Here is a 22,247-nt window from a genome sequence, read left to right as displayed (position 1 = left end):
AGCAGGGGTTGTAGGCATGTGTCCCCCTGTCCATCACTGAGCGTTCCTTTGCATGCACTGTGTGTGTATTTTACAGGATGGCAAGCCATCCTTGGTGGCAGACACGAAGCTCAGCCAAGCCCCTCCCACTTCATTCTAGTGCACACCCAGCTCTAGTGCTGTTTCTCTTGTCTCTTTTTTGCTGGAAAAGGAACAGCAGAGGATGGCCCCACCACAAACCTAGAGACGTCTCATTCCATGATCAGAAAATATCCATGTAATTCTTTTAAACATTTATTCAAGCCACTCCTACATTCTCATGACTAAAAAAATAAAAGGAAAAAGAAATGTATTGAAGATCACATAATTTCTAATGAGAAATAAAAACAGACTTCTCATAAAGGCTCAAACCTGTCACAAGAGCTGTCTTCTGGATATGTACAACTGTCAAAATGTGAAGTCTTCATCACACGCAAAACAGAGCAGCCTTTGAGCCCAGCCTTGAACAGGCAGGCTTGGAAGCACTTAAAGCAAAGAACAGTAGCAACACAAGCATTTCCCCGAGCCCTGCCCAAGCTCTGCCCACTTCTTATGCCCCAGGGAGAGGGACAATGATGGAGGACAGTTCAAGAGTCGGTCAGGCCACCAACCGTCTGCTCCGATCTCAGTTCCGAGGCTGGGAGTTGAACTCTGTACAGATACTCTGGATGATCCTGGGGACGAATTTGTAGAGGTTGTCAAACTCATCCACAAAGAAGGCGTGGTCCCTGGCGGGGTGGGTGGCGATCACCTCCAACTCGTCTTGGGCTGCCCACGCGATGCCTATTGCGTATGTGATCACCCCTGTGGGGACAAAGTGGCATGAGGCAAACGGCCCTGAGCAAAGGGACTGGCAATGAACATTTTCCTGCTGGCTTCTCCAAATCAGAAATAAGCCAAAGAAAACCAGCGAGAGACCCCAGTGGGGCCTAGCTTCCAGAAGTAAACCAAGTGTGACTATTGCTTCAACGAACGTTTTGAATATCCCTCCATAGCAATAGCAGCAACAGTAATAAAGCTTCTGGCCTTATTTGAGCATAGGGTCTTTTACAGACACAGTGAGGCCATGCTGGAGTAGAAAGGGATCCTAATTCAGTACCACTGGGTCCTTAAAAAGGGAGGGAGAGATGGAGACCGACACAGACAGTGAGTGACAATAGACAGAGGTCAGACAACCCAAAGGACTGAGGAGCAGTCGAGGATGGCACTGCCCAGGGTCTCAGAGAGCGTATTCCTCCAGTGACTGGATGCTGGGCATCTAATGGACAGAATAGAGCAAGAAGAAATGACTGGTTCTCTACAAATTTGTGGCATTTTTCATTTCCTTTCTATCCTACTGTCTAGGATGCAAGGAGCCAGCTGTGGTTTTTAACAGCACAGCTGTTTGTTGGCCTTTGACTAAAGATGGGAAGACTTTACCCAGTAAAAACTACACAACCGCAATAAAAACTGGGCTTTCCAGACCCCAGGGCCACTGTTTTGGGGAAAAATTTCCATCAGCATCACAGATGGATGGTCACGCTAGATGGACTTGGTACTCCAGGGCACACAGTCCTTACTACATTTTCAGATTGAATCTCAGAGTCAGGCACTATGACATGAAGTCACCCCATGCCATTAGAGTTCTTAACAAAGGTCTGTAACTCCAGTTCCAGAGCATCTAATGTCCTTTTCTGCCTCCAAGGGCATTGCGTGCATGTGACGCATAGACACACATACAGGCAAAAAATCCATACATATAAATTAAAAGGTAAATAAATCTTTAAAAGTTTATGGATTTTTTTTTGAGACAGGGTTTCTCTGTATAACAGTTCTGACTGTCCTGGAAGTCACACTGTAGACCAGGCTGGCCTCGAACTCACAGAGATTCACCCGCCTCTGCCTCCTGATTGCTGGGGTTACAAGTGTGTGCCACCACTGCCTGGTGTAAAACTATGTAGGATATTCTAAAAGGCAACTCAAATTACACAAAGACCAACAAATCTAAGCGTGGTACCGAGTTCTGCACCCTCCCTTAGGTTTCCAGTGATCACGAACCACTTGGTTTCCTTTTTTTGTCCTTTAGTGTTTTGAGACAAGGTTTCACTGTGCAGCCTTGACTGGCCCAGAACTCGCTCTGTAGACCAGGCTGGCCTTGAACTCACGGAGATCTGCCTGCCCTTGCCTCCCGAGTGCTGGGATGAAAGGCGTGCACCACCGCCGCCGGGCTGCTTTCCCTTTCCTATTACTTAAGGTTTTCTTCAAGCTTCTTATAGTGTTTCACTGCACTTTTCAGGACAAGAACTCTATGCCCATGGGTTGTACGGGAGAGGTTTGAATGCAACTGATTTTTATAAATATTTTGTTCACCTTGCATGTTTTTAAAACTGTTTTGGCTTCTTAAGGTTTTAAACTTTTGATTTCTTTATTTATTAGTGAGGATGTGCAGGCCACACCCTGAGTGTGTGGACAGAAGACAATTTTGTGGAGTTAGTTTTCTCCTTCCGCCTTCATGTAGGTTTCGGGGATCAAATTCACACTTGGGCTTGCACAGAGCGTGTTCTTATCCACTGAGCCATTGCATGAGCCCTCCTAGGAAATTTGGCATGGAAATCTTTAAAAATAATTTAAATAGGCCGGGCGTTGGTGGCGCACGCCTTTAATCCCAGCACTCGGGAGGCAGAGGCAGGCGGATCTCTGTGAGTTCGAGGCCAGCCTGGTCTACAAAGTGAGTTCCAGGACAGCTTCCAAAGCCACAGAGAAACCCTGTCTCGAAAAAACTAAAAAAAAAAAAAAAAAGATAATTTAAATAAAGAATCCCCCTAAAGGACCAAGATCTGGTTAGCAGTCATTGCCAAAAAAGGAATGGTGGCATGTGGACAGGAGGATTCTGTGTTTGTGACAAGTCTGGGTCATATAGGAAAAACCTTCTTGGAAAAAAAAATCAAAGCAAAAATGAATATCCAGCTGCAATATTACATTTCTTTAAAAGCAGTGTTATTCTGTAAAATGTACAAATATGAGGAATCAGTAAGGCTAGAGGTTTAAAATCTTTCATCAAGCAACGATTCATGCCTATATGGAAGGAATTTTAGGCCAGAGGGTGTAAAAGGAAGGGTTACTGTTCCAGTGCCTGTGGGCTCTGGGTTTTCAAGAATACTTGAGGAACTAATAGACTGACTCCTTTCAACTCTGTGTCCTCTTCTTAGAGACGCCTACACCGTTTCCTCCCTACCGCTCTCCTTGTGGCTGCGAACCCTAAAATAAATAAATAACAAGATCTGTTTATGTGCATATATGTGTGCATATACGCATGTGAAATATCCATAGAGACTGGAAGAAGGAGTCGAATACCCTCAAACTGGAGTTTCAGATGGCTGTGGGCCACCTTGTGGTGTAGGGAACAGAACCCAGGTCCTTTGCAAGAACAACCAGAGCTAACCATTGGGCCATCTCTTCAGCCCCTGTGTACATTTTCTTAAGCCCTAGACAGAACCAGTACATACCCCTCTACCCCTTCAAGAAAAGCCTTTGTGCCCACGTTTATAGCAGGAGCGCTCACCCTTCTGGTAGGCAGCCATGGCTGGGATGCGCACGTCGTCGTAGGACCTGCCGTCAGTGATCAGGATCATTAACTTCCTCTTGTTGGGTTTGGACTTCTTGAAGAGCTGTTCGAGGGCATACTGGATGGCAGCCCCGGTGCTGGTGCCCCCACTCCAGTACCCCACCCTCCTGATGGCACTGAGGATGTCGTTTTTGCTGCTATACTTGTCGAACCCGAATTCCAGCCGCTGCTCATAGGTGTACTGCACGGCCCCGATGCGCGTGTCGGTGTCTGAAATCTCAAACTCCTTGCTGAGGTTGGCCACAAACTGCAGAACAGTGCGGAAGTTGCTTGTCCCCACGCTGCTCGAGCCGTCAATGACAAAGCCTATGTCGGCAGAGTTTAAGCAGGTCTTGCTGCAGGCTAGGCGGTCTGTGTCACAGATCCGCTTCACCAGGGGCTGCACCGTCTTGTGAAGGCTGAGCCAGCTCTGCACGTTGAAGGTGTAGAAGCCGTTCGTTCTGCACACAGCCTGGAAGAGAGAGAGGAAAGACGAGGTCCAGGTCAGGGGTCATGTCCTTATGCCTGCCACCATTACCTTTTCGCCACCAGGCAGGTTTTACAGAGCCATACTTCCTGAATGTTCTTTATTCCAGTTTCCTGGCTGGGAAGCACTGAGGTCAAGACCCCCTGCAGTAACATCTGGACTCAGCCGGGTCCCTGCCTTAGTGGAAAACGGTCGGATGAGCAAATCCACAGGGAGATGGGCATCGTTGGCTTTAGCTTCGTGTTTCTGCCTCTGCTGGCTCCTCGACCCATTTGTACTGGAACCCAGCCATAAGTGTGGCATTTACAGGTACATGGAGGAGGACTAAAGAAAGCTTTTGCTCTGATACACAAACAGGGATGTTTCCAGGGCAGCCCTGTACCCTGCGGAAGGGATCCCCAGCGGCCACGCGTGTTGGATGCTCCTACGGTCTCTTATCTGGTTCCCACTCTCATCACACAACAGGGACCCTTATCATGAAACAAAGGTCAGGCTGTGAAGGGACATCCTTGAGTCCCTGAGTCTGGAGCGTCAGTTTTATCTGCTATTAAATTCCAGGCTCTGCCTGCCACGCAACCCTGCCTCCAGGCACGTGGGTATTTGTCTGTGTCCTAGCTTGATCCAGAAAAAAACAAAAACAAAACCCAGAGGGACATCAAAGAAAGCCTGAGCAAGTCGGTTAGTATGTTCTTAACGTGACTAGGCTTGTGTCATGAGCTCGGGCCATCAACCCTTGATCCTACAGATCTCTGGGGGTCTGAGAGGGTCAGACTTCAGGACTACAAATGAACTTGTATAATGACAACACTATTTTAAGCAAGAAATAACTGAAATTTTTCCTAGGAAACATTATTTATTTATTTATGTGGGCTCATGAAACTTTCCACAGCTGAGGCAGATGAATACTGGGAGAGGGCTGAGGGCCGGCTGGCGTGTGGATAGGAGGAATCCTACCGGACAGCCCGCCTAAAGCCACGGCAGGAGACTGTGTGGACTGGAGATGGGTTTGGTGGGGACACATATGTGGAGGTCATGGCAGGCTTGACCAGGAAGGGCGGTTGGAGCCTCATTCCGCGGTACCTCAGTTGTTACAGGTCACGGTGGAGGATTTGGAGCAAGGAGCCCGGACTGGCAGGATGTTTCAGAGTGAACCGGGGAAACTCTGAAGGGCAATGGACTAGTGACGCAGTGCTGTCTGATAGAACTGGATAACAGCAGAGGGTGAGAACTGCAATGTGGGGTATGAAGGTATGATTCTGGGATGCCACTGTCTTTGGGCAAGTGTGGGGCCGCCGAGGAGTATCACAGGAACATGACCATTCTCATCTGGGACGTGGAGACATCCTTTGCTTTGTTTATCAGGTGGGTTCACTTGTACTGTTTGTGTGTGTGTGTGTGTGTTGGGGTAGGGTATGTATACATACATGCAAGCCTCTGTGTGTGTGTGTGTGTGTGTGTGTGTGTGTGTGAAGTCTACGTGGCTGTTTGGTTGGGTTGTCCCACTGCCATGAGAGGAGCAAGAGGAAGTTTTAAGTGAGACTTTGAGAACACTGCTCTTGTCCCTGCTCTCAAGCTCTTGGTTGTGCAATGACAGTAGTGTTGGCTTTGAGAGGACAATTCCAGGCTCCCCCATGGGAGGCCCCACTACTTACTCGTGAGTTTCATGCACATTTGAAGCCTCCATGAGAACTTGTCGGAGTGCAGAGGCTCGTGCCCTGCGCCTGCGGGGTCCCTATGCAGGCACGTACCTTGCTGGCGAAGTTGGGCTCCGGCACATACTGCTTCTCGCTCTCAGCAGCCCCCTCGACGGTGATGAAGAAGACATTGATCCCCGACTCCCTTGCCACTCGGGACACCTCTTCCACTTTGTCTGTGGGCCAGCCATCAACCACGACCACAGCCACATTGGGAGCGCCACCCCTGTTCCCATTAGCTTTGGAAAAGAAGTTCTTGGTTACAAAGGAGATGGCACGGCCTGGAGGAGAGAGAAAAACTGTGGTTACGGTAACGGCGAATGTAGGGACAGATTACAGCAGCACAGCGAGGTCTAGACAAGCATACCCACTCCCTTTCCCGTTGTTTGTTCCTCCTCCCTCTTCTCTTGTTTGTTTGTTTATTTACTTATTTGAGGCAGGGTTTATCTTTGTAGCCTTGTCTGTTGTGGTACTCTCTCTGTAGTCCAGGCTGGCCTTGAACTCAAGAGATCCACCTGCCTCTGCCTCCCCAGTTCTGAGGTTAAAGACATGTGCCACCACCACCTGGCTGTTTCTTCTTTTAACACGTAAGAAAATCACTTTATCTGTAGGTGCAGCAGAAATCAGCTCACTCACAATGTTGTACAGTCTTTCCTCAGCTTGGTTTTTAAACCCAGAACTTGTGTCTCTTGTTTGAAAAGAGAAAGATTTAGGGTCTAGCAAGCAGGGGAGAAAGACTTCCATGAGGTCAAAGGGCCCCTTTCTGCTTGGGGTGGGGATAAGAGTATTAGACTCCTCTCAGGCCCCCAGACAGGCCCATGCTATGTCTGAGAACACAGGATGGGAGGGGTCAATCTGGAGTGGCCTTAGCCTCATCTGGCTCTTACAGCCTGTGCCCCAGCTGTTGTGTGACGAGTTATCTTCCATAGTTAGCGACACCTTTTCTCCAGTCCCAGTCTGAGAGCACAGGCCCTTGAAGAAATGTACCTCCTAGGAACAGAGAGCCTGGGGTCTAGCCTTAGCTATGACCACTACTGGCCCTGTAGGTCACTCAAGGACCTGGGGCCTAGATTTACAGACCAACAGTCATGAGGAATGACGGAGACTCTGGCATGCTTTTCTCATGTGTGTACAAGCATCTCAGGACATTTTCAACTAATTCAACCCACTGTCCTGGCTTCTCAGAATTTTCCTGCTTTTATCACTGAATGTCCTTCTGGGCATCCTAAGATGGCTGGTTGATTTTGAGTTAGCATGGCTGCACGTAGCATGGGCCTTAGCTTGGATCCGGCGTGTGTGTGTGTGTGTGTGTGTGTGTGTGTGTGTGTGTGTGTGTGAGAGAGAGAGAGAGAGAGAGAGAGAGAGAGAGAGAGAGAGAGAGAGAGAGAGAGAATGGGGAGTGCAGGGCACTGTACTAGTGCTATGAACTAGCATTCTGGCTGGAGCAGGTTCATGAAAAGGCCTTGTTGACAGAGTTGAAAACGGTTTCCCTAACACTGGAAGAGGTAGCAGCTCCCTTGCTGTCCCCGCACGGCACCTTGAGAAGTCATTCTGAACACTCAAGCTTCTTCACCCTTTCTGTGCTGCTCCATGAGCACAGCCCCCACCCGCCTCAGCCAGTTACATTGACCGTGTTCCCTGGATTTCCGACTGATGCAGAGGCGGGGTGAGAACACATCACCCTCTGCGAATGTGTGCCGACTGGTTAGGTCACCTCCCAGGGGAGTGAGCGCCTCGCTAAGGTTTTCTCTTTGGAATGCTGCTTGTGTACACAGTAAATTGGATGCTAATGTGAACCCCCTCCCTCACGCTTATGATGCAGGTGGCGTTGGCTTTGTGACTTGGCTAGTGGTTGTTTAGCATGTTCTGGTCACTAGAGGGACTAGAGAGAGGGAACTCATTAGAGTCTCTGCGATTCCAAGGATGCTCTGTGGAAGTTAGTCCTGCTTGTCGCTTTACTCCATACGCCATACAGTCATGCCACCGTAACTGGCATGTGAATTCCCTGGCCTTAAACGGTTGGAAGCTTCCCTAAGGCAGTAGCAGCCTCCCCCAGACTTTGAGCACGCATGGTGTGAAGTCATTCCCCCCTGTCTGGTCTCCTCGGGCTGAACAGGTACAACGGAACTTCTGGAGCTGTCCCACTGAGAACTAGACCTTGGGCCTCTAGTGCCACTTGGCCCTCCTAAGGTTCAGATGCCACAGGGAGCTCATCTTCAAAAACACAGGACTTCCCTTGCTCAGCATAGTCGCTGTTACCACAGCTTTGATGGGCACAGGACCCGAAGGGGCCTTCTGTGTGGAACAGTGACAGACTTTCATGCTAACTGGTTGGTAGCTTCTAGGCCAACCATGAAGTCAGTCACGACAGCTGTCCCGTTAGTCCCGAGGAATGTGGCTGCCACCCACAGAGCAAGGAACTCTGAGGCACAGGCGTTCTGGTCATCCTTGCACCTGAATCCAGGGTAATACTTTAGGAAAGATACAGAGGCTGCACGTCACTTCTTGATGTGTTATTTTTTCCTCCTCCTCCAATATAGAATATTATAAGACAACCACATAGAAGGTGCACCATGGTAACCATGCAGAATTACCCGAATCTGGGTCACATACCTACATTAGAAAGGCCTCCTCTCTGGGTAATTTTCTCAATAGCTGCCTTCAGATCTTGAGAATTCACATGAGTTTTGAGGTTAAACTGGGTAGCAGGGTTGTCTCTAAAGAGAACAAGAAAGAAAAGTTGGTTAGAAAGTTATTCCCTTCGGAGGAATCCTGGCTGAATACATGCCTTCATGTACAAATACAGTGGATGCTGTGACTAAGGCTGAGGCCGTTTTAGGAAGTGTCCCTTGGAGGACAAGGTCATGATGAGGCTCGGTGGCTGGGATCCTCACGGGGATATAGGGACAGCAGGATGCTTGGGACAGGCTTGGAAGATGTGAGGTGACTTTTGACTAGGCCATGTCCTAGCTGTGTAATCTTTTTGTTTCTTCTTAGAGCAGTGAGAAAAGTTCTCTTTAGTTTATCTCCTCAGGAATGAATTTCCTTTTCTCTAATTGATTTTGTTGTTTGACGACATCATACATATATATGCGTATATAACACATATATGACGACATCGTACATATATGTGTATATAATGTATTCCGGCCACCTTCTCTCCTCTAACCCCTCTCACCTTCTTCCCATCCCTCTCACTGCCACCCTGTCCAACCTTTACTGGTTCGTTTCCCGGATACATGCCTTTTGGATTGGTTTTGAGATCCATTCGGTTTAACTAGGGCCACTGTGTGACCGTTGGGTTGGAAATGTCTAAGAGTCTGGTAGGGTCATCGGAGAGTACACACTTAAGACAATGATTTCTCTATCAGTCTAACTGTGTAATCTTGAGGAATCATTTAATTTTGGGGGAAGTTCAGCTTCCTCAGAGACAAAAGCATCATCATAACATATCATACATAACACCGTAATACAGCAATTACATTGCTGATGCTGTCCAGTGAATTCTACCATAGGGAAGTAGCAGTGGGTTCTCAATGTCTCTTGATTGCCTATATCCTCTGCAATAAATCTCAGATTTTAGCCACTCCACAGGTGATCAGAGACCTGCTGGCCAAGTCCTGGATGCCCCCTAGCACCGGAACCAACAATGAATAGTGGCGCCAGGAAGACCACTATACCAAGGTGAGAACCTTGGGACTCCGGCGAGTAGGTGACATGACTGAAATCTCATGAGAAGGTCATTGCCATCTTACGACAGCAGGAGCAGGTCCGGTGAGACGGAATCAGGACCCTTCTCTAGAGACAGGTATGCGTGCGCGGGGGAGCAATGAGAACAGGCTCGGAGCTGTCAAGTAGAGGGTGTGGAGGAGTGCCAGAGGGTGAAGTCAATTCCAGGGGTGTGTGCACCCTCAGCCATGGTGCAGCAAGGATGTGAGATGAGCTCGTATCTCTGGAGGCACCGACACTCAGCCAAAGGCAGAGCGGAGAGCCCTGAGCCGCACGTCCTATGCAGCCGCAAAAGGCTGCAGGCTTCCAAAGAGCCCTCGCTCGGTTCAAAGACGCTGTCCTCTAGAAACTCTTAGCTTTTGAACCAGGGAGCCTGCAAATTACAGCACTAGTGCAGGCTGTGGGACCAAGTCCTCAAGAGGTGGGAAGTCTTTTAGAAGCTTTTCCACAAGCAACCGAGGCCCAGCACTAGCAGCTTCTAGGGCAGTTTGGGGTGAGGACTGTAAAGTGCCTGCCATGTGCTCTTTCTCTTCCTTCAGACCCCGGTATGGTCCACAGGGCAGAAGCCATCAGGACGAACTTCAGACTGAGGAGACCTCCTCTGCCTCCTTCCCGTCCCTCTTCCTTCCTTACCCCCAACCTTGCTCCGTGTCTCAGGCTGATCTTAGCTATGCCCAGAAGGTGCGCTTATTTAAGTGGCGGGCGACAGCAGTCTGAAGGGCCTCTACCTTCAGAGAACTTCAGGAAGTGCTGTTTTCACCTCCAGCATGGACCTCAAACCCCATACTTACTCACATAGCCCCCATGTTCCCATCCCCCATGTCCCAGCAGTTCCGCTAGCCTTAACTCCTGATTCTAGTATGAAATTCGGTTAGCTGCGGCAGTGCCAGGGATAGCATCTGCCACAGGACTCTTCCTTCTGTTCAAAAAATCCTCAGGGGATCTGGATGTAAAGATGGGCCACAACATCAAAGTTAGCTAATGCCTGGTTAGCATGTGTTAGCTCATGCCTGGTTAACATGTGTTAGCTCATGCCTGGTTAGCATGTGTTAGCTCATGTCTGGTTAGCATGTGTTAGCTCATGCCTGGTTAGCATGTGTTAGCTCATGTCTGGTTAGCATGTGTTAGCTCATGCCTGGTTAGCATGTGTTAGCTCATGTCTGGTTAGCATGTGTTAGCTCATGCCTGGTTAGCATGTGTTAGCTCATGCCTGGTTAGCATGTGTTAGCTCATGTCTGGTTAGCATGTGTTAGCTCATGCCTAGTTAGCATGTGTTAGCTCATGCCTGGTTAGCATGTGTTAGCTCATGCCTGGTTAGCATGTGTTAGCTCATGCCTGGTTAGCATTTGTTAGCTCATGCCTAGTTAACATGTGTTAGCTCATGCCTAGTTAACATGTGTTAGCTCATGCCTAGTTAACATGTGTTAGCTCATGCCTGGTTAGCATGTGTTAGACTTGGGACTCAATCCCCCGCATCAAGAATGAATGAGTGAGTGAATGAAGTTCCTTGCTGTAATTGGCATATCGCTTTGAGTTCGCATGTTGGGAGTTTAGTCCCTAGAGTAGAAGTGGTAAGAGATCACCTGTGAGGTCTTTCTGAGTGCAGGCCTGGTGAGACATCCTGAGGTCACTGGGGGAATGACACTTGGAAGGGATTGTTGTGACAATGGGAGGAGCTTTGGGCGCCTATGAGTCTTTACAAGAGTGAGGTTGAACTTTGACCTGCTCTCTGACATGTTGCCTGGCCATGTGATGTCCCACTGGCAGTCTTCAAGAGATCCGCCAGACCTGAGTTGATGCTGGCGCCCTACTCTTGACCCCCAGAACTGTGAGATCTTTTCCTCGGAGATGAGCTGTTTTACCATACTAAGAAAAATGCATGATTTAATTACAATGCAACCAATGAACTCCCCATCTATCTACTCATTCATTCATTCATTCATTTTTGGGGTTTCCTATATTCTAGAGAAGTACTGAGCACATTTTCACAGTTTTCTATTTCTGTGTCTTTTTCTTCCTCCATCCCAGCCCTGATACCTCAACCCTCTCCAGTTTATAGCTCATCACACAGTGCATGCCACGTAGAGGCCCTCAACGAACACTCCCAAGGAAGCAGCACTCCTTGTCCCGTGTCTGAGCATCTTTACCCCAGGATTTCCATTACACAACACTTCTCAACCCATCCACAGTGGTCAGTGCACACCGGCAAGTTCCTGCTCTTGAACCCCGGGCATACATTTAATGGCTGCCACGCAGAAGGTACCTCAGGTTTGGTAGTTCCCAAGCTGAACACATTTCTCCTCCTGGTCTGCTGTATTCAACCTCGCTGCTCTTCTGGACCCCATGACTCCCTGAGCCATCTAGCAGTTAGCATTTTCTTTGCCAAATGCCACACCCAGTCAGACCCATCTCCTACCTGTCTCTGGACTCTTCCATCCTTCCTGCTCCAGCTTTGGACTTTGATCTCTTTATTGAATGGCTAAGGTTCTATTTGGATCTGGACTGTCTCTCAACGGCTTGGGTGTTGAGTGTTTTTAGGGGATAGTGGAAACTTGAGGTGGTGGGAGGAGCTAGGCCACTGGGGTCTGTCTTTGAAAGGGGGTGTGATAAAGGAAACAGTAGCTGGAGATGTCAAACATCCATCTCCTCATGGGTGTGTGACGTGACTGCATGGCCTTTGACTTTTGGTCTCACAGCACTGCTGTCCCTGAGCTTGTTGTTTATCTCCTCCGTTGGGGGAGTCACACTGCTATCCCTGTACTGCCATGGCTCTGATTGCTGGCTTGGCACAAGCTGGAGCAATCTGGGAAGAGAGTCTCAGTGAAGGACTGTCTGGACCAGCTAGGCCTATGAGCGCACCTGTTTGGAATTATCTTGGTTGTCTTAATTGGTGTGGGAAGGTCCAGCCTGAAAGTGGACAGGACCATTCCCTGGTTTGGAGACCTGGACCTTGTAGGAGTAGGGAAGGTTAACTTAGCACTAGGCTCTGCCTGAATTTTTACCCTGACTTCTCCTCAACATTGTGCTATAACCAGGAATTGTGAGCTAAAAGAAATCCTTTTCATTCTAAATTGCTTTTTCTCAGGGTATTTTATTACAGCAACAGAAATGAAAACAGAACAAGTGCTCTCCTACTGAGCTACACCCCAGCCTCTTTTCTGGTTTTTTATTTTGTTTTGTTTTTAGATAGCATCTCATTAGGAAGCCCTGGCTAGCCTGGAACTCTTTATGCAGACCAGGCTGGCCTTGAACTCATAGAGATCCACCTGTGTCTGCCTCCCATGATTTGGGATGAAAAGTGTGAACCACTTAGGACATGGGGGGAGTCTTTTAAAACAGCATTAGCTAAAGCAAAGCACAGAGAAAGAGATAGATAGATAGATAGATAGAGAGAGAGAGAGAGAGAGAGAGAGAACAGTAAATCGTCTATGAAAATGACCACCAGAAAAGAGCTAAGTCAGTAAGATGACTGTTACCTCATTCAAGTGTGTTTAGTCAGGTAACTGGATATCCCCCGACCTCAGCATATTGCCAGACATGGTCGTGAAAGCCTGCTAATGTGGTATTAAAGTGCATTTCAGTGAGTGAGCCAGTGTGTCCACAGGCAGAGGCACAAATCCGGAGGCTCAGCTATGACCCGAGAGCAGGTGATCCTCCTGACTTTGGGTTCCCCAGAGCTCAGCACGCAGGTGGGATGCACCCATGAGGGAAGGCGGGGCCTGTGTCTTCTTCCTGGGCCCCTTCCCTGTGCAGTAGAGCACTCTGCCTCAGAGCCCCTCAGCAGCCTCCACCAGCCGGCATTCCATCAAGCATATACACGCCATGCACACATGTATCTTCAGAGGCACACAGCCCCGCTAGTCACACACCTGATAAAATGTGCTCTTCATTTCATTTAATGTCATTCCTTTAAAAATATTGCCTCTTTAACTAGACTGTGGAATCCTAAAGAGGAAAAACTCCATCACGTGTATTTCTTATCCTAGTGGATTAAAAGACTGGACCGGGGGCCTCTGAAACCTTTCCCAATGGCTGACTCTTAATTATGGGCAAAGACATGGAACTCGTCCACCAAGGGTCTCCCAGGAGAATGTAATCAAATCACTTAGATGAAACTTCCATGAATAATCGTTTCAATGGCACAGGGCAGATGGTAAACAAAAATATGCTTACCGAATTTCATTCAGATTACAATAAGGGAATGAGTGTGTTGTTAATCTCTGTTAAGCTATGGTCACTCTTAGGAAAGATCATAGGAGTGTGTGGGTGTGTTTGTTCTTTTCCAGGATGGATGGGTTGGCTACCTGACACGGTCACCTGGTTATTCTTCAGAAAGGGCTACTATGGTTTTGATGCTACTTGTCTGGAGTAGCTAACGTGTTGGGGGATTGGTCTTCAGAGTGATGGTGTTGGCACGGCAGATTCTTTAAGACAGGTGGGTGGCAGACTTGACCCTCGTGGAGAGTAACCAAGAGATGAGAGAACCATTTGGAAGGAATTAATGCAGGCCTTTGGGGACTGAATGCGTTCCCTCAAGAAGGGGTTGTTATGAGGATCCTGGTACCACCCCATAGTTCTCCTTCAGAATTTGTCTCATTTGTACCCCTGACATCCTTCCTGCAGCCCCTGCCCTGTGTTCACACTCACCATGAGCTCCTCAGCTAAGTCAGACAAAAGCTAGTGATACATTCAAACCTCTGGAAACGTGTGGACTATCTCCGAACTAAATTGACAACCATCAGGTACTTTGTTATAAAAACAGAGAACAGGAGAAGACAGAGTCCATTTAAATAAAGTTTAAAAGATTATTCCCCTAATAGTTTTGCGTAGGCAATCTTTGAATTTTTAATTTTATTACAAGTTCTCATCAAATAAAGCCACATTTTCTGTCTCAGCAGGAAGAGAGATTTACTTTGAAAACAAGAGAAAAATGATGAGGTTTACAGTTTAAGGACAAAACATGAAATTGATCTACATTTGGAAGAGCTAAACTTAATGCAAAGCATGTGACTTGGGGCCAAGAAGTTTGCTGTACATAGAAGGACTAATTTGCATGCTGGCAAATGGCTGCCGAGAGAGGGTTTGGAGACAAGGGCACCTGTCAGAGGTGAGTAGAGGTGATTTCTTTGAAGGGTTTGGGTCAGGGACCAGTGAGATAGGTAACAGTATGGCCACGCCTCCTTGGTGGTAAAACTCATTAGGGGCATTTGTTAAACCATGTTGGTTTCTTGATCCAGAAGAAAATTAAACACTGGGATGGAAGTTTCTAAAATAAAGAGTCTATCAAGTCCTTCTCAAGGAGATTCTGGAGGCCCTGGATTTTGGAGGATTTCTGTTAATGTCCTAACGCTATTGTTCTGTTAATGTTCCAGAGTCTACTGGTCTACCTCCCGCTATGTCCAATGAATGGGTGAACCTCTCAAAATAATGTTACGCCAATAGAGATATATTAGCTAATCACATTTCACCCAGCAAGAATCTTTTAAAATGTCTTCCTCTAATCAGGCAGTGCCTGTAGGTTACTATAAAAAAATCTATATTTAGCCATTTAATTTTCATTGTGGGCTGAAATGGGGATGATGTGGACTTGGCCAGTGAAATGAAGTATGCCTATGAGATCAGGAAGAGTCCCAGGGAGCATACTGGTGGTTGCAGGGGAGGGGACAGACTTGCCCCTTGAGGGCTCATATTGAAAATGATATTGACTGCATCCTCTCAATAGCTCTGAGTTTCATTGAAGCAGCTACTGCCAGCCTGAGTGCAAATGCCCCAGGACTACCTGCTGAGGGACTTTGCACAACAACCCTTACAAATGGCTGCTGGCCTTTCCGTTTCCTTGTAGCAGAAAAGGGGAATTAGGGTTGTCCAGAATTGAGTTTTTATGTAATTAACAGCAGTATTTCCCAAAGAGTAGCAAATAAATCTGTCTTCTCTCTGTTGGAAAAAGATGAGACATTCTGTCTGATGACCACAGATTCCCCCCACCAGAAGCAACTGGAACACTAGATGTTAATCTGTAACCACATTGGGAGGCTCTCCCAGTGAGTGGTGGGATGTCTAGGAAGCATAGCTTCCCAAGCTCACATGACTCTGGCCACATTGGGTCATGTTAACATGTAGATTTGCTGCTGGAGAAATAGCATAAGGACCGAGGTCATGTATTTCTAACATCCTAGGTCAGTGGCTCTCAATCTCCCTAACACTGTGACCCTTTAACGTAGTTCCTCATGTTGAGGTGACCCCCAACCATAAAATTATTTTGTTTCTACTTCAACTGTAATTTTGCTACTGTTGTGAACTATAATGCAAATATCACAGGTTGGGAACCAGTGTCCCAGGCGATGCTGTGGGGAGTCTGTGCTTCTCCACATTGGCTGTAGATAAAGTTCCCAGGAATAAGAGCTTAAACTATCCATTTCATATCCTTATTGTCTTGTCTGATTCCAGACCTGCACATCTGGGTCCATCTCTATCACAGCCTGGGAGGAAGTAAGAAGTGTTCTTAGAGTTCTCTTTGAGTGATGTCTACTTGAAGTTAGAGCCTAGGCTGTCCTTTCTTACTCAGAAAAGTGTGTGTGTGTGTGTATGTGTGTGTGTATGCATATGTATGTGTGTGCATGCGTGTGCTGTGGTTCACATCTGCCAGCCCCATCCCTGCTGTATCGCACAGGCAGTCCCGCCCACTCCTCACTTCGGTGCACTCTGACTGTCCATGCATAGCGACAACAAATCTCCAAGGCTGACTGTCAGGCAGTGAAAAGTAAGGCGATCTAGGAAGTGCAGCCCAAGTCACAGCCCCCCAGAAAGCCTGCAAAAACCCTACAGAAACCCTACAGCAAAGGAACACTTTTAAATGACGAAAACTAGCATTTTGCTGCAAGCCAAAGCCGCTTTTCCTGTTTTGAGGTCCTAGAGTTGGTGACAAAGGCCAAGAGAGCACGTGCAATTCTCTCCCATTTATGGGACTGAAATGAAGACTTAGCAGAAGTCTGGGGGCAGTTAGCCAGCACCCTGTGGTAACAGTGCGCTCTGGCTGTGTCTCCCTGTGCTAGGGCCACCCTCGGTACTCAGTGCAATCACACACCTGTCGCTTGTAGATTTTAATTTTAGAATGCATGTGCAGGACAGGGCCTTGACCCTCGACCTTGGGCTCTAGCACCGAATCTTCCTCTCTGAGCGCCTGGGAAGCATCAGTTTTCCTGGTGGATGAGCAAGTCTCTCTTTGAAGCTGATTTTGTTTGACATTTGGAGGATTAGCCCGCCTGATATTTGCCCTCTTCCCGTGGCTGTCCGTTTAGTGGGTGTTCTTAGGAAAGCCATGTGGTTTTCTGAGTCTGCAGCAAATGCCACCTCTCCTGGTGGAGGCGTGTGATGACTGACTGCTGATGACTGACTGCGGGAGGAATGCCGAGGTTGTGGAGGGATGTGATGGGATGTCATAGTCGTGGGTTATGAACTCGCAGGCAGGGAACAGGGGAGAGAGAGCTCACAGCACTGCGGAAGGTCAGACCTGTCAGCCTGGACCACAGCAAAGAAGACAGCCAGTGGAGAAGTGGAGAGGCAGAAAGCAAGAGCCTGTGGAGGCCGCTGTCCTCTCAGAGGGGACTGGACAGGCAAAGAGCTCAAGAGGCCATGGAGAGAAGGGGAGGGGGAGGGAGGGGGAGGGAGGGAGAGAGGGAGAAGGAAAAGGGAGCAGGGAGGGAGGGAGGGAGGGAGGGAGGGAGAGAGAGAGAGAGAGAGAGAGAGAGAGAGAGAGAGAGAGAGAGAGAGAGATCACTTACAGGTCAGTCTTGTGAACACACCTCAACAGTTCACTTCATAGACAACCTGTGGGTCTGCTCTTTGTCCCCAAGGAATCTTTTAGTTAGGATTCCCGTGGAATCCAGCATGGTGCATTTCACAAATGTATACGTTTAGGATTTTCATTTCTTACTTCCTGTTCCTACTTGGCACAAGCCTTTGAAGTTAATTGTAGAGTCTATATCTAAAAGCCTAATTCAGCGCCAGCTGTCTGAGGTACTTCTCCAGGAAGCTGCACGGAGCAGCAACAGGAGAGGTGGGGACGTTGAGTCACTGGGTTTTCTTAGGTCCCTCTCAACCTCCACCCCTCCTCTTAGCTGTTCTTGATAGGATAGGCAATCCGGCAAGGCTTGGAGGACTCACAGCATGATGGCAAGGCAAAACCAGGAGCTTCAGGCTCAAGGATTCCAAGATAAAGGAATGGTTTTAACTGCATGTATGAGTGCAGAGAGTGGGGTGGCCAGTTTTACCTGAGGGATACACAGTAAAACCCAGGGCACATGTCTGGGTGTTTCTAGAGAACGTTAGTGCATGGATATGAGCCGACTGAGGAAGGCCCCAGGGCGTGTCATCGCTGGGCAGGCCTGGGGTGGGGTGGAATGAGGAAGCAGGGAGGAGGGTGGCAGGGTCTCTGGGTGTGTAGAGGTGCTCGCTGTGCAAGTCGGGGAACCAGGGTTTGCCGGGCTGGAAGAAGTTGTCTTTTGACTTCTACCGTGTGCCGTGGTACGAGTGTGCCTGTGTACTCTCCCTTTCACACACATAAATGACAAACAAACAAGGTCTTAACGTGGAAGGAGGGGCTGGCGCTTCATGAGCTACTTTTCTTGCTGCTGCGGCCGCCTGCGGATGCCAGCTTCTTCCGGGTTTGCCTGTGGACTCGAGCCAGCAGCTCCCCGGGAGGCATCTAGCATTGCTTTCCCTTTCTAAGAGGATGCAGCTTCTTGGCCCAAGCAGCTTCTTTGGCTCTTGAGCCCAAGGGCAGCTTCTGTGGTGTGAGCCAATCAAATAAACGTATTCGGATAATCCTCTTTCCTATTGGTTCTGTTTCTCTGGAGAGCCCTGACTCACACAGAAGGCAACTGGACCTGGTGAGAATCCCAAGGCTGTGCAAGGGCTCAGAGTCCCCACCGGACAAGTCTTCTCCCTTTCAAAGTCACAGGCGTGAGCTCAGCCGCAGCGCGCCCACTCTCCTCCTCGCCACCCCCTTCCTCTGTCTGCACTAACGCCATTTCGTGATGAAAGAGGTGGAGAGATGGGAGGTGGGACCACCGTGTACCTGCCATAAAGAACAATTTACGCTGGATAACGCGACTCCTTTCAGCCTTGTCGGCCACCCTCCAATTTATTTGGTTTCTCTCAGTCCACGGCGGCTGTACAGCCTTGGCAGCCCTTTGTTTCATCGTGGGTCAGCCCACCTAATAGGGACTCGGGGATGCAAGCAAGAAGAAACAGCCTGCTGGCCTGTTAGGCCCACGTTCATTTACTGGCTATCTTCTGAGCCAGCCATTGAATTATACAATGCCAGGGCTGGCGGAGACCTAATAAATTGTCAGTTGACCCCATATTTTACAGGTGAAGCATTTACACGGAGAGGTTAAGTGCTTGCCTAAGGTCCTCCAGCAAGGCTATGGTCAGACTCAGATCCCCTGTCAGACAGTACACCATGCGTCCCGCCCCACCCGGCCACAGGCGAGGCAACGATGACACATTAGTTTATCCTGGGCATAAACCGGAGGGACAGACACACACTTGCCCTCAGTGCTTTAAATTAAACAAGAAGTGCCCTGGATGGTGACAAGGCAGACACTGGACACTGTCTATAGGGTGAAATTGGGAGGGAAGGATGTAAATGCTTTCTTCAGAATGGTGACATGTTAGGGAAATGAAGGAGATAATTGGAGGAGGGGCTGTGCTCCCTTGTTTTGTGTGACTATATCGTGATGCTACAGATTTTATTAGGAAAACAAGTTTACTTCTTATATTTCTGGAGGTTGAAGACCCCATTTCTGGGGACGGTTTAGTGCTCTGTTGTCGCAGATGGCGGAAGGTCAGACACCCTGGGACAGCAAGGGCCACAGTCATTTTCATAACAAACCCGCCTTCTTGATAACTAGCCAGGTCCCTTGATCACGACATGAGTCCATTGCTAAGCACCCCTGGCTGTCCCCACCTCCAGTCACGGTTGCTCTGAGAGTGAAGTTGCCAGCAGGTAAACTCTGAGGCCACACTCACACCCCAGCAGGGAAGAAGGGACTTCTATTGATCCTGCTTCCCTGCCACACTTATTTAATCCTCATCCTTATCCACTTCTTTTTCCTTGACAGGCTCACCTCCTTATTTTCATACCACACAGAAAACCAGGTACACGCAGGCTTTGGAACCAGCTATTTCTGATGCAAGATAACACAGAAAGCTTTGAATCCTCCAGTGAAGCTGACTAGAACATCTGGCACCAAACACCTATGTTTGCTCTTTGGAGGAAGCATGCCACGATCTGCATTTGCTGATTATAAAACAACATAGGAGTGAAAATGGGTTGACATTTTGAGAACAAGGAAACGATAACCAGAATACCACTTTCTTTGTTATTGTTGTTTTCAAGTCAAAACCTTACAATAAAAGATCATAGGACACTGATTAGTGGCACTTGCAGTAATTGATTATTTATAACTGACTCCTAACTACTTACAAGTGCCAGTTAACCAAGCTACTAATTTCCTCTTGACAGAGAAGATGGGGATAAGCACATTAGAATTTAATTCTAAAAATATGCATGCAATAAGTTATTTGAAAGAGAAAGCATTTTCACTTCTTTTTCTAGAACTTGCTAATGCAACTATGTGCTACTCCAAGTTGCCCGCGGGGCGCTCGCCAGCTGGGAATCGTCTGGAGGTATTTTGTAATGCTGGAAAGCTTATATATTTCAGAAGGAATGGTCACAGTGTCACGTAAGCTTTGGAGGAACGCTGAGCTCTGTGTGCTGCTTTTCAATTCCAGGAGCTAAACTACAGGTATGCGTGGAAGAAAGGCATCATGGGCACCCAAAGCACCTTTGTGGATAGCATGATCTCTTGTCCCTAACACTCATGCATCAGACCAGCATGTGAAATGTGCTCACAGAAAGGAGATTTATGCCTGTTTTTTTCTTTTGATGGTGTTCTGTCTCATCTGTAATCTGCTGTAGGGAGGACCCCATCCGTATCTAAACTAAGATTGACTTGTTCAAAGTTTAGAGAGAAGGTTGAGATTGGGACGTTGCCTGGGCCCCTTAAATTTTACGCTTAATGAAATAATCAGACGGCCTGGGGCCAGTCATCTTGGTGGTCAAGACTGGTGGAGCCCATCTCTGTACCACGGGGCTCCCTGTCGCCTGCTGGACTTTGCCAGTTCAGTGTAGAAGTTCACGGTTGCGTGGAGGAAAGAGAACACACAGTCTAAGGCTAGCCCCTTACCTTCAAATAAGTGTAGCCCAGGTTGCAGCCCCTCAAACAAATGTTTTCACAGTCAAGACAAAAAAGGTCCAAGCTTTCTTTGTCTAGAGGTAAAGAAACTAGTGGCTGCCTAACCAGGATATTTCTAACTCGCACCCAGAACTCTTAATTCCTACAATTAATATTCCCTACATCAATCGTGAGTGCAGATGGTGTTTACTCACAAGCCTGCATTATGGGCCCTTTCTTCCCTTTGGGAAGACTTGTATTTCTTCAATGGCGGCTGCATTGCTTCCGTTGTTTGTTTTTAAATTTACATTTGCATTTGGGAAGAGAGAATCCGCACTTCAGGACGCATTGACACCTGTGGCTTGAAGTCAGCTGTGACACAATGCCACTCGATAGCCAGGCTCAGAGCTTCAGCTGAACTTACCCATACTGAACGACACCCACGAGAGGCCCGGCAGGGCCAACGTCAAGAGCCTGGACGACATCCGCTAAGAACTGCTTCTGGACTCGGAAGCGGCGCTTGCCAATGCTGGTGCTCCCGTCGATTAAGAAGGACAAGTCAACTTTGCAGTCTGAGGGACAGAAAAAGACGCTGTGACTCCGTTTGCCCTGAGTGCTCCTGCCTGGGCATCTTGTCTCTCTCAGTGTTCCCACCTAAGGCTTTCAGCTTTAGGGAGCTTCTAGACATCCTTCGTTCACCGCAGGCCCAGAGAATTCAGTGAGAAGAAGTGCCAGGAGGCAGAAGGAGCAGGCTACATTTCCCCGAGGACCAGGGTCCTGGATACTTGGGCTTGTTCTTGTTTCTACGCCTGCTTTAGAGTTCTGTGCATCTAGAGCTCTAGACCTCGCGAGGCAGCAACACCCAATGGGAAGAGCCCAAGATGGATTCTGTGCTCAGGCTACAGAAATGAAGACCCCTAGAAGCCGTGGAAAAGGCTCAAGGGGAAGGGTGTTGCTGAGAAAGCATAAGGAACAGAGTTGGGATCCCCAACACCCAAATTAAAAGCTGCATGTGGCTGCGTGCGTGCCTGCACCCCCAGAGCTGATGTGGCTGAGTGTGTGCCTGCACCCTGAATGCTCCTGTGTCTGTGTGCATGCTTGTACCCCGAGAGCTGATGTGGCTGAGTGCGGGCCTGCACCCCGAGAGCTGATGTGGCTGCGTGCGTGCCTGCACCCCGAGAGCTGACGTGGCTGCGTGCGTGCCTGCACCCCGAGAGCTGATGTGGCTGCGTGCGTGCCTGCACCCCGAGAGCTGATGTGGCTGAGTGCGTGCCTGTACCCCGAGAGCTGATGTGGCTGAGTGCGTGCCTGCACACCGAGAGCTGTATGTGGCTGCGTGTCTGCCTGCACCCCGAGTGCTCATGTGACTATGTGCATGCCTGCACCCCGAGAGCTGTATGTGGCTGTGTGCGTGCCTGCACCCCGAGTGCTGCATGGATAGAGACAGGATTGCTGGAGTCTGCTAGCCAGACATTTTATCCCGAACAGCAGTTTCC

The 22,247-nt window shown here is 48.5% G+C and overlaps 1 protein-coding gene across 1 annotated transcript in view; it reads right to left on the bottom strand.

Annotated features, from left to right (window-relative positions):
• Nucleotides 1-260: 260 nt before the first annotated feature.
• The window catches only part of Vit (vitrin), a 117,908-nt gene continuing 95,921 nt past the window's right edge, over nucleotides 261-22,247 (bottom strand). The window contains exons 10-14 of the mRNA XM_040730844.1: nucleotides 21,176-21,323; nucleotides 8,396-8,499; nucleotides 5,837-6,063; nucleotides 3,560-4,073; nucleotides 261-822 (exon numbers count right to left, since the gene is read on the bottom strand). Coding sequence (XP_040586778.1) covers nucleotides 644-822; nucleotides 3,560-4,073; nucleotides 5,837-6,063; nucleotides 8,396-8,499; nucleotides 21,176-21,323 — 1,172 coding nt within the window. The 3' untranslated portion in view covers nucleotides 261-643. The remainder of the gene's footprint in view (nucleotides 823-3,559; nucleotides 4,074-5,836; nucleotides 6,064-8,395; nucleotides 8,500-21,175; nucleotides 21,324-22,247) is intronic.

The sequence above is a fragment of the Mesocricetus auratus genome, unplaced genomic scaffold (genome assembly GCF_017639785.1).
Source record: "Mesocricetus auratus isolate SY011 unplaced genomic scaffold, BCM_Maur_2.0 Super-Scaffold_100024, whole genome shotgun sequence".
Lineage (NCBI taxonomy): Eukaryota > Metazoa > Chordata > Mammalia > Rodentia > Cricetidae > Mesocricetus > Mesocricetus auratus.
This window is presented reverse-complemented; position numbering and strand designations above follow the sequence as displayed.